Source organism: Bos grunniens, chromosome 16 (assembly GCF_055505025.1).
Source record: "Bos grunniens cultivar Pamir isolate PY7600 chromosome 16, Bosgru_T2T1.0, whole genome shotgun sequence".
In the NCBI taxonomy this organism is placed as follows: domain Eukaryota; kingdom Metazoa; phylum Chordata; class Mammalia; order Artiodactyla; family Bovidae; genus Bos; species Bos grunniens.
Window position 1 is genome coordinate 42,338,280 of NC_141180.1, and position 12,432 is coordinate 42,350,711.

General features: G+C 38.0%; 1 protein-coding gene across 2 annotated transcripts in view; it reads right to left on the reverse strand.

Moving 5' to 3' along the window:
- Positions 1 to 343: 343 nt before the first annotated feature.
- LOC147356707 (putative dimethylaniline monooxygenase [N-oxide-forming] 6) overlaps positions 344 to 12,432 on the reverse strand; it is a 29,552-nt gene continuing 17,463 nt past the window's right edge. For both annotated transcript variants that reach the window (XM_086344752.1, XM_086344753.1), the window contains 3 exons: positions 6,522 to 6,877; positions 3,100 to 3,172; positions 344 to 1,398 (listed from right to left, as the gene is read on the reverse strand). In XM_086344752.1, coding sequence (XP_086200878.1) covers positions 1,056 to 1,398; positions 3,100 to 3,172; positions 6,522 to 6,877 — 772 coding nt within the window. In that variant the 3' untranslated portion in view covers positions 344 to 1,055. The remainder of the gene's footprint in view (positions 1,399 to 3,099; positions 3,173 to 6,521; positions 6,878 to 12,432) is intronic.

Here is a 12,432-nt window from a genome sequence, read left to right on the forward strand (position 1 = left end):
AAGATTGGTTTAACAGACAGTGGAATTCACCATATTTATAAACTAAAACAAATAAACAAAAAAGAGACCATCTCAATTGATGCAGAAAAAAGCAGTTGAAAAAGACAAAATCCATTCTTGATGAAAATTGTCTGAAAACTAGGAACAAAAGGAATGTTCTTCAATTTAATGAAGGACATTTATGAAAAATCTATAGGTAGATCATGTTTAATGGTAAAAGACTCAATGTTTTATTCCTAAGATCAAGAACAAGGCAAGGATGTCTGATCTCCCCACTTTTATCCATAATACTGGAGTTTCTAGTCAGTGCAATAATGCAGAGAAAGAAATAAAAGACATTTAATTTTAAATGAGAGAAGTAAAATATCTTTAATTTTATTTATTTATTTTTACTTTACAATATTGTATTGGTTTTGCCATACATTTTTATTTTTAGAAATATTTTTAGAAATCTTTATTTTTAGACAACATGATTATTTATGTAGAGTATATAGGATCTATATAAAGTTCCTAGAACAAATGAGTGCATTTCTATAAATTAGCAATAAACAATAAGAAATTAAAAAAATTAAACTATAATATTCAAAAATGCTTAATACTCAGGATAAACATGACATAAAATGGGCACAGTGCTAAAAACTTCAAGAGGGAGAAATTAAAGATCTAAAATGGAGAGATATACAGTGTCATGGGTTATAAGACTCAACATTTTTTGTGATGTAAATTCTCCCCATGACCAAACACACTTTAAAAAGCTTATTAAACTTTATTCAGCCAACAAATCTGGGCTCACTCCCATATACCCTCCCATCTTTTTCTTTATCTTAAGCATCTCCAAACTTGCCAATTCAGTATGTGAAAATCTATTTAAAGTATAGATTCTCATCATAAAGAGAGTTATTGTTTTGCATTTTATTTAGACTTTAGTCAGATTGGCTAGGATTTATTCTTACATCTGCAAGAAGGGAAACAGCAGCTATAAAATTTAATAAATGTGTATACATATCTGCAATTAAACTTCTAGGCTGAATTCTGAGACCCAAATAAATTTCTTATCAATAAAATGCAAGTAAAACAGCCAGAAGAAGCACTGGGAATAAAAGAATTTTAAGCAAATTGTAAAAACGTTGGGGTCTTTTAGCTTCACCGACTGCTCTTGTCCTGGTTGGCTTTAATGTCCTGTCCCATTGGGTCAGGATGGCATTTCTGGCCCCATCCCACTTCCCTGGTCCCATCAGTCGAAACTGGTATGGGCTACAAGGACCAAAGAACACCTCCAGGGCCAGCTGGGGATCAGTCAGGAAGAGCCATGGTATGTTAGGTTTGGCCCCTATGAAGGAGCCCAGTTCGTCCATGTATGTGATGTAATCTGTCTGCAAAGTCTGGCTCTGGCCAAACCTGAGGAAACAAAATAACACATTGCAGTGAGTGCCACATTTGTAAACAAAGGCACAAATTTCATTTTTTTTACTTTCAGAAAAGTAGCATTTTAGTCAGCAACTCCAGTAATACCCCATGACTCCTCTCTTTTCTCACAACATAGAATGCATCATATGTTCTTTGACTTAAATTACCTGTTTTTGTTTTTTCTCTCCTTTCTAACCTCTGTTCAACTATGATGTCATTTTTGGTTTTTGCCTCTAGCCATGAAGCCGAGAGTGAACTGACCCTAGGGTCTCAAGGTGACTGATTAACTTAGTCTTTGATACATGATATTCTTTATATGACACTTGCGTAAGATCTTCTCCAGAGTTAGTTTTTTATATTGATGTGTTTTAATTGGTGATAGACAGGGAGGCCTGGCGTGCTGCAATTCATGGGGTCACAAAGGGTCAGACACGACTGAGCGACTGAACTGAACTGAACTGAAATTGGGTTTATGAATAGTTTTAATATTTGCTGCAATTTATAAATTGTTTCATGCATTTAGCTGGAATATGATCTCATTTGCTTTTAGAAACTCTTAAGAATAAGATTGACATTGAGGCCTCTCTTTCCCCTCCTCTTTATTCTTATTGGCTTCAGTCATAAAGGGTGGTAAGCAGAGTAAGCTGCATGAACTGTTAGCACATAGGAGTGCTCATTTCACAGAGCTGTCCTGTGAACTGGAGGAGGTGCAGGGGAGGTTTTTTTTTGGGCTGATCTTTTTATTTTTTAAAAATTTATTTATTAATTTTAATTGGAGGATAATTACAATATTGTGATGGTTTTCTGTATGAAAGGATAATTACAATATTGTGATGGTTTTCTGTATGAAACAGGGAAGGTTTTGTTGAGTCTGAGTATACCCATGTCTTCTCTTCTTTAGGCCCTTAGCCAATGACTTTCTTGGGCCTTTAATGAATGGCATGTTAGAGACTTTAAAGTAGAAATACTTCCTATATGGTCACTTATTCATCTATATGTGATCCATTACCTAAGTATTTTTAATAGATTTTAATATTTAATTTGAAAAGGACTGACTTTTATTGGAGTGATTAACACAAAAAAGAGTACATTTTTACATCTGATGTTGAGTCACTTAACTTCCTACAAATCCCATTTATGGTTACTTGAAAACTCATGATTGGATGAATCAGAAGCGACTATTCTATTAGTAGAAAATATTAGGGCAGGTGAACTCTATTTAATTCTGTATTTGGTTTTCTTGTTACAGCATTGCCACTGATCACTTTCCAGTTAGCTAATTTGTGATAGACATGTGGCTGATGGGAAATGAGCTCTTGGGAAAACAGTCATTTCTCAACCTCAGCACTATTGACACTTTGAGATGGATATTTCTTTGTACAGGTGGACTGTCCTCTGCATCCCTGGTTTCTACCCATTAGCATGATCTCTTCACTTGCAATAACCAGAAATGTCTCCAGATTTTGCCAAATGTCCCCTGTGGGGCAAAATCACCCCTGTTTGAGAACCTGTGTGCTAGAGTTATAGAAGAGAAATATAATGATTATTATTTGCCCATCTAATACTGCTTGATTATAGCAAATGTTTCAAAAATGTGAACTGACTAATGACAAGGTTATAGAATCTATTAATGTTTCCCTACATATAAAGGCAAATTTTAAGATTTGTTCATTAATGAGTACCATCTCTTACCATTTGAGTTTCTTCCCCATTTTCTCCTCAATGTCATCCATCATTTCATTTGTAGTTGGCAAGGTACATGAATCTAAAAAAGAAATGAAGTCAGATATTGAAAAAGAAAAAGAAATCAGAAATATGCAATTATACATGATGAATTTCATTCAGTGTTTATGAACTATATCCCTAAAAGATTTTATATCAAGAGGAACTATCTTTAGTGTGTTTAGCAGAATAACAATTCACAGAAACAAAGATTTGAGAAGCCAATGAACTTGCTCTGGAAATTGCAAAGCTGGCTTTCCGTGAGATAGTGACCGTGGAGAAGTTTGTAGCTTCAAGTGACTCAGTCTTATATTTCTGATGACATAATGGAGGGCCTAATCCTCAACATGCCTCATGCATATAATAGCTTACCAGTGTCTTCATATTTCTTTCTGCATCTTCTTACTAAGAATTATCTCAAGAGATAGTCTGGTAAAATAATTCAATCTAAGGTCCATGGCAATTCAATTGGGACAATGGAAGGAAATCTGGATTTTCCAACATCAGCCTGGAGGATTTTTAAGGGATGACAGAAAATTTTTAGTTTTTTGTAAATTTCACATTAATGGAGGCCTCTTCCAATTGCTAACTATAGCTAATTTGCCTCTGTAATAATGGCAGGGGATATTATGACATTCTCATGAGTACTCCCCAATCATTGTTCATATCTCACCTCAGCCTGCTGGTACCCTGTGGTCAGATATTTGCTGTGCCCCTATGAGAAAGTAAGGGACCAGAATTCTGGTCATTTTGCTCGATGTATCTTAAGTGCCAAGACAGAGCCTTGCACACAGCAGGTGTTCAGTGAATATTTGTTGAATGAATAAATGATGCCCTTAGTTTTATGTAAATTTCTTGGATATATGAACTGTATCTGATATTCCCATAAGAGTGTTGTGCCTTTCAAGAGAAAAAACAATAGGATCACTTACAAAAGATTTCATGATGGGTTTTTGAAAGTAATCATCCTTCATGGTACATTTGAAATAGAAAGAAAACATATACATATGCTCTATGATTGTAACTTTTTCTTTATTACCTATAGTCTAAATTTCTATGGACAGTATGTTAGGTAAGGTACAACTATATTGGCCAAGGTTCTTGAATCCTTGAATAAAAGCACACTTTAACAGTGGTGATCAACATGATTCAGTTCAGTTCAGTTCAGTTGCTCAGTCATGTCCAACTCTGTGACTCCATGAACCGCAGCACACCAGGCCTCCCTGTCCATCACCAACTCCCGGAGTTTACTCAAACTCATCTCCATGGGGTCGGTGATGCCATCCAACCACCTCATCCTCTGTTGTCCCCTTTTCCTCCTGCCTTCAATCTTTCCCAGCATCAGGGTCTTTTCTAATGAGTCAGCTCTTTGCATCAGGTGGCCAAAGTATTAGAGTTTCAGCTTTAACATCAGTCCTTCTGGCTTTCAATTTTTCACCATTGAGGATAATGTTTGCTGTGGGTTTGTCATATATAGCTTTTATTATGTTGGGATATGTTCCTTCTATTCCTGCTTTCTGGAGAGTTTTTATCATAAATGGATGTTGAATTTTATCAAAGGCTTTCTCTGCATCTATTGAGATAATCATGTTGATGTATGGCAAAACCAATACAATATTGTAAAGTGAAAAAAAAATAACATCAGTTCTTCCAATGAATACTCAGGACTGATCTCCTTTTGGATGGACTGGTTGAATCTCCTTGCAGTCCAGGGGACTCTCAAGAGTCTTCTCCAACACCACAGTTCAAAAGTGTCAATTCTTCGGCACTCAGCTTTCTTTATGCTCCAACTCTCCCATCCATACATGACTACTGGAAAAACCATAGCCTTGACGAGATGGACCTTTGTTGGCAAAGTAATATCTCTGATTTTTAATATGCTGTCTAGATTGGTAATAACTTTCCTTCCAAGGAGTAAGTGTCTTTTAATTTTGTGGCTACAGTCACCATCTGCAGTGATTTTGGAGCCCCCCAAAATGAAGTCAGCCACTGTTTCCACTGTTTCCCCATCTATTTCCCATGAAGTGATGGGACCAGATGCCATGATTTTAGTTTTCTGGAGTAAATTAAATCAACATTTGAGACATTGTTTTTCTCCATGTAACCCTTATATTCTTTTTTTTTTTTTAATTTATTATTATTATTTTTTTTTACTTTACAATATTGTATTGGTTTTGCCATACGTCAACATGCATCCACCACGGGTGTACACGTGATCCCCATCCTGAACCCCCCTCCCACCTCCCTCCCCATACCATCCCTCTGGGTCATCCCAGTGCACCAGCCCCAAGCTTCCTGCATCCTGCATCGAACCTGGACTGGCGATTCATTTCTTATATGATATTATACATGTTTTAATGCCATTCTCCCAAATCATCCCCCCCCTCCCTCTCCCACAGAGTCCAAAAGACTGTTCTATACATCTGTGTCTCTTTTGCTGTCTCGCATACAGGGTTATCATTACCATCTTTCTAAATTCCATATATATGTGTTAGTATACTGTATTGGTGTTTTTCTTTCTGGCTTATTTCACTCTGTATAATAGGCTCCAGTTTCATCCACCTCATTAGAACTGATTCAAATGTATTCTTTTTAATGGCTGAGTAATACTCCATTGTGTATATGTTCCACAGCTTTCTTATCCATTCATCTGCTGATGGACATCTAGGTTGCTTCCATGTCCTGGCTATTATAAACAGTGCTGTGATGAACATTGGGGTACACCCTTATATTCTTAATTTGTCCACACAAACATACTCGTTGCCCCTGAAGCCCACAGGATCCAGGTGGAAGAAGGGGGAGAAGATTATCAACAGAATATAGGAGTGGCCTGACACTGCTATTTTGACAGCATTGACACCAATAATGTCTCCAGCATGCCCTGACACCCACCAGGGCCCTTTCAATCTTTGCAGTGTAACTTGACATTGCAGTGACCCACTGCTGTCCTTCTTTTGCTTTTATAGGCTTTCAAAGTCCTATCAATACCCCAATGAGAAGTTTAAGCTCTCTGACATAGCTTGTAAGGCCCTCCATGCTCTGGTTCCTTCCTTCCTTTCTTTCTTGCTACTCTCTACCTCTGCTTTGTATTTTGTTACACTAAAATGCTTCTCATTCCCCACACAGTCCATGCTGTCTCTTACCTTTATACCTTTTCTCAGACTGTTCTATTTTTAGACAATAACTCACAACCCAATTATCCTCACCACAACACCCTAAACCTTTCCCTGTTGTAGCGTTCCCCCTACCCTGTTTTAAGCCCTGTGAGGTCAAGGCTCATGTCTGTCTTATTGCCTTTATATCCCTAGCACCTATCACAGAACTTGGCACGCAGTATGTGCTTAGTAAATATTTGTTGACTAAATGAATGAAAGACAGAATGGCTCACTTACTTGCAAATACTTTAACAGCCCAGCGGGCCTGCAGGTCAGCCGTGGGAATGGTAGCACCAAGGGACTGGACAAGGCCAATCACAGCCAAGGTTGGCTTTTCCAAGAATGGGGGGAAGATGCCTTTGTACAAGGTGACCTCATTATTTCTGCTTTTGATGATGGAGTCCTCAAGGAAGGGGTAGGCATAACCGTAGCCTGTTGCAAAGATGACATAGTCAATGGCCTCAAACACTGTCCCATCCTCAAACATGGCTGAAGTCTCTGTAAACTCCTTCACACTGGGTTTGATGGTTATAGTGCCACATAGGATGCGGGAGGGGAGCTCATCATTGAACACAGGCTCTTTCCTCAAGGTGCTGTGGAGAAACAAGAGAAAGAGGCCCATGCTATAAAGTACCTCATTTCCAAGAAATATCTGCAACAGTCCATAGCACTGAAACCAAATTTAAGCAGTTGAACATCAGCATGAACACATACAGGGCAACTAAACTCTCTTCTTTTGGAAAAGTTCTTTCCTGTTGATATTAATAGTCCTTAAGAATATCTGTTTGACATACAGATGGCCAACAGCCTCATGAAAAGATGTTCAACATTTCTAATTTTTAGAGAAATAATAAACTAAAATGATGTACCAACCACACCAGTTAGAATGGGAATCATCAAAAAGTCTACAAATAATAATTAGGAATTTCAGATACATACTACTATATAGAATAAGCACAGGGAAATGTATTCAGTATCTTTTATTAACCTGTAATGGAAAAGAATATGAAACAGAATATATTTTAACTGAATATATCTAAATGTTCTCCATCCCTTAGAAGAAACAGAGTAGCCTTCATAATCAACAAAAGAGTCTGAAATGCAGTAATTGGGTGCAATCTCAAAAACAACAGAATGATCTCTGTTCAGTTCAGTCACTCAGTTGTGCCCAACTCTTTATGACCCCATGGACTGTAGCACACCAGGCCACCCTGTCTATCACCAACTCCCGGAGTTGGTGATGCCATCCAACCATCTCATCTTCTGTCGTCCCTTTCTCCTCCTGCCTTCAATCTTTCCCAGCATCAGGGTCTTTCCAGATGAGTCTGTTCTTCGTATCAGGTGGCCAAAGTATTGGAGTTTCAGCTTCAGCATCAGTCCTTCCAATGAACATTCAGGACTGATTTCCTTTAGGATGGACTGGTTGGATCTCTTTGCAGTCTAAGAGACTCTCAAGAGTCTTCTCCAATATCACAGTTCAAAAGCATCAATTCTTCAGCGTTCAGCTTTCTTTATAGTCTAACTCTCACATCCATACATGACTACTGGAAAAACCGTAGCTTTGACTAGATGGACCTTTGTTGGCAAAGTAATGTCTTTGCTTTTTAATATGCTGTCTAGGTTGGTCATAACTCTTCTTCCAAGGAGCAAGGGTCTTTTGATTTCAAGGCTGCAGCCACCATCTGCAGTGATTTTGGAGCCTCCCAAAATAAAGTCTGTCACTCTTTCCATTGCTTCCCCATCTATTTACCATGAAGTGATGGAACCAGATGTCATGATTTTAGTTTTCTGAATGTTGAGTTTTAAGCCAACTTTTTCACTCTCCTCTTTCACTTTCATCAAGAAGCTCTTTAGTTCCTCTTCACTTTTTGCCATAAGGGTGGTGTCATCTGCATATCTGAGGTTATTGATATTTCTCCCGGCAATCTTGATTCCAGCTTGTGCTTCATCCAGCCCAGTGTTTCTTATGATGTACCCATTTCAAGGTGAAAAAGGACATCTTTTTTGGGTGTTAGTTATAAAAGGTCTTGTAGGTCTTCATAAAACCATTCAGCTTCAGCTTCTGTCTAAAGGACAGAAATGGTATGGACCTAACAGAAGCAGAAGATATTAGGAAGAGGTGGAAAAAATACACAGAAGAACTATACAAAAAAGGTCTTCGTGACCAAGATAACCATGATGGTGTGATCACTCACCTACAGTCAGACATCCTGGAATTTGAAGTCAAGTGGGCCTTAGGAAACATCACTACAAAGAAAGCTAGTGGAGGCTATGAAACTCCAGTTGTGCTATTTCAAATCCTTAAAGATGATGCTGTGAAAGTGCTGCACTCAGTATGACAGAAAATTGGAAAATTCAGCAGTGGCCACAGGACTGGAAAATGTCAGTTTTTATTTCAATCCCAAAGAAGGGCAATGCCAAAGAATTTTTAAACTACTGCACAATTGCACTCATCTCACATGCTAGCAAAGAAATGCTCAAAATTCTCCAATCCAGGCTTTAACAGTATGTGAATGGAGAACTCCCAGATATTCAAGCTGGATTTAGAAAAGACAGAAACTAGAACTAGAGATCAAATTGCCAAGATCCATTGGGTCATAGAAAAAGCAAGAGAATTTCAGAACATCTACTTCTGCTTTATTGATTATGCCAAAGCCTTTGACCATGTAGATCACAGCAAACTGGAAAATTTTTCAAGAGATGGGAATATCATACCACCTTACCTGCCTCCTGAGAAATCTGTATCCAGATCAAAAAACAACAGTTAGAACCAAACATGGGACAACAGACTGCTTCCAAATTGGAAAAGGAGTACATCAAGGCTGTATATTGTCACCCTGCTTATTTAACTTATATGCAGAGTACATCATGCGAGATGCCAAGCTGGATGAAGCACAAGCTGGAATCAAGATTGCCGGGAGAAATATCAATAATCTCAGATATGCAGATGACACCACACATATGGGAGACAGTGAAGGGAAACTAAGGAGCCTCTTGATGAAAGTGAAAGAGGAGAGTGAAAAAGTTGGCTTAAAACTCAACATTCAGAAAACTAAGTCATGACATCTGGTCCCATCACTTCATGGCAAATAGATGGGGAAACAGTGGAAACAGTGACAGACTTTATTTTCTTGGGCTCCAAAATCATTGCAGATGGTGACTGCAGCCTTGAAATTAAAAGGCCCTTGCTTCTTGGGAGAAAGTTTATGACCAACCTAGACAGCATATTAAAAAGCAAAGACATTGCTTTACTGACAAAGGTTGGTCTAGTCAAGGCTATGGTTTTTCCAGTAGTCATGTATGGATGTGAGAGTTGGACTATAAAGAAAGCTGAGTGCTGAAGAATTGATGCTTTTGATCTGTGATGCTAGAGAAGACTTGAGAGTCCCTTGGACTGCAAGGAGATCAAACAAGTCCATCCTAAAGGAAATCAGTCCTGACTATTCATTGGAAGGACTGATGCTGAAGCTGAAACTCCTAATAGTTTGGTCACCTGATGCAAAGAACTGACTCGTTGGAAAAGACCCTGATGCTGGGCAAGATTGAAGGCAGGATGAGAAGGGGACAACCGAGGAGGAGATGGTTGGATGGCATCACCAATTCAATGGACATGAGTTTGAGAAAGCTCTGGCAATTGGTGATGGACAGGGAAGCCTGGCATGCTGCAGTCTATGGGGTCATAAAGAGTTGGACACAACTGAGCGACTGAACTGACTGAATATGTGTATATTTAACAGAATCACTTTGTATGCCTGAAATATTGTAAATAAACTATATTTCAATTAAAATGTCTGCAAATATTAAATACTGGAGAGGGTGTAGAGAAAAGGGAACCCTCCTAATGCTGTTTGTGTGAATGTAAATTGATGCAGCCACTATGAAGAACAGTATATATTTTCCTTCAAAAACTAAAAATAGCATTTCCATATGACTCAGCAGTCCCACTCCTGGGCATATATCTGGAAAAGATGAAAACACTAATTCTAAAAGATACTTGCACCTCAATGTTCATTGTAGCACTGTTTATAATAGCCAAGACATGGAAGCAATCTCGATGTCCATTGACAGATGAATGGATAAAATAGATGTGGTACACACACACACACAGAGGAATATTACTCAGCCATAAAAAAGAATGAAATAATGCTATTTGCAGTAACATGGATGGACCTAGGGATTATCATACTAAGTGAAATAAGATAAAGGCAAATATCATATGACATCACTTACATGTGGAATCTTTAAAAATGGTACAAATGAACTTTTTCACAAAGCTGATATAAACTCACAGACAGAGAAAGCATCCTTATGGTTATTGAAGGGGAAACAAGGAATAGATAAATTGGGAAACGCGGTTTAACAGATATACAACTACTATGTATAAAATGGCCTTCTCTAGTGCTTCAGATGGTAAAGAATCAGCCTGCAATGCTGGAGGCCCAGGTTTGAACCCTGAGTCAGAAAGATCCCTTGGAGGAGGGCCTGGCAACCCACTCCAGTATTCTTGTCTGGAGAATTCCATGGACAGAGGAGCCTGGCATGCCACGGTCTGTGGGGCCACAAAGAGTTGGACATGACCGAGCAACTTCCACTTTACCTTTTTAATATACAAAATAGGTAAACAGTAAAGACCTGTGTAGCACAAAGAACTATATTCAGCATCTTATAATAATGTATAGTGGAAAAGAATCTGAAAAAGAATACATATGTGTAACAATCACTTCACTACACCTGAAACATTGTAAATCTACTATACTTAAAAAAAAAAGAATATCTGAGCTGTTTCTTTTGGCTTCTTGAAACTTGAATATTCGCTTCTGGATAACTTAAACTATTTGAAGACTCACCAAATAGATGATGATAAAACTAATTCCTAGTCACAATAAAGTTGTTAAGAGTGCTGACTGTGGAATCAGGTGGCCCAATTTCATAACCTAGTTCCTTCTCTTACTAGCTGCTACTTCTTTGTATTTGTATTTTGTATTATATGGAAAATAGGGATAGTACAGAAGCTATCTTTTACAGTTGTTTTGAGAGTCAAATGAACAGTTATCTGTAAAGCACTTAAAACAGTGCCTGGCATGTGCAAGCATCATTATTCTAAGTGAACTATTATTATAAATAAGCTCTCATCTTACATGAGGAAATCAGATCTATTGTGGTGAGATGTTTTAATGCCACTCCAGTAGCTCAGACGGTAAAGTGTCCACCTACAATGCGGGAGACCCGGGTTCAGTCCCTGGGTTGGGAAGATATCCTGGAGAAGGAAATGGCAACCCACTCCAGTGCCCTTGCCTGGAAAATCTGATGGACACAGAAGCCTGGTAGGCTACAGCCCATGGGGTCGCAAAGAGTCGGACTCCACTTCGGTTTCCTTTCATTAACTGTAGTTGCAAAAAAAAAAAAAAAGTACAACGTTGATACTGCACTTCAGTTGCCAAAATTCTAGGAATGCTGCTTTTTGATGTCATTCTTCATTTTGACTTAAGTTTCCTTCAAGGATTCTGGAGTTTCCTCTAACTATTTCAAAGACTAAGAAACTTTATAAGTCTTAGAATTTGTTTTTGTATTCCACACTGTTCTCTACCTCTTTAATTCTGCAAACTGTTCTTTAACCCTATAGGTGGCAATAAATAGGTCACAGCCAAACCTGTTTTTCTCCCCTGTTACCCTCCCTACAAAGGGAGGAGTGAGAAGGTATCATCAACAACTTTTGGTAATTGGAACCCTTCCTGGATGAATGGATTTCCAATTCTGTTTTTATTGTCTGAAGGAAAAAGCCAAAATATGGTTTGCAGTTACTATTACAAGACAAAAAATCTTTACCAGTTCAAGCTCTGAAACTTCTATTACATTAAAAAAATAATTTTAAATGCATGAAATCAACATTTTTCTCGAGGGATATAGCAGTCTGCCAGACAAAGTAAGATAAGTGCTACAGAGTGAGAATTTGCTACTAAACCTTGTATTTAGTGCTAAAGTTTGCAATTTGTTCTCACTTTTTAAGCCTGTATTTCTAATCACAATGAAAAGCTTTTGCTTTTCATGGACCAAAGATGAAATTTCTAAGGAATTCTTTTTTTTTTTTTCTTACCCACTTAAATGTTACTTTTTTTTTTTTTAATAATACTGATTCATCTACCTAGAT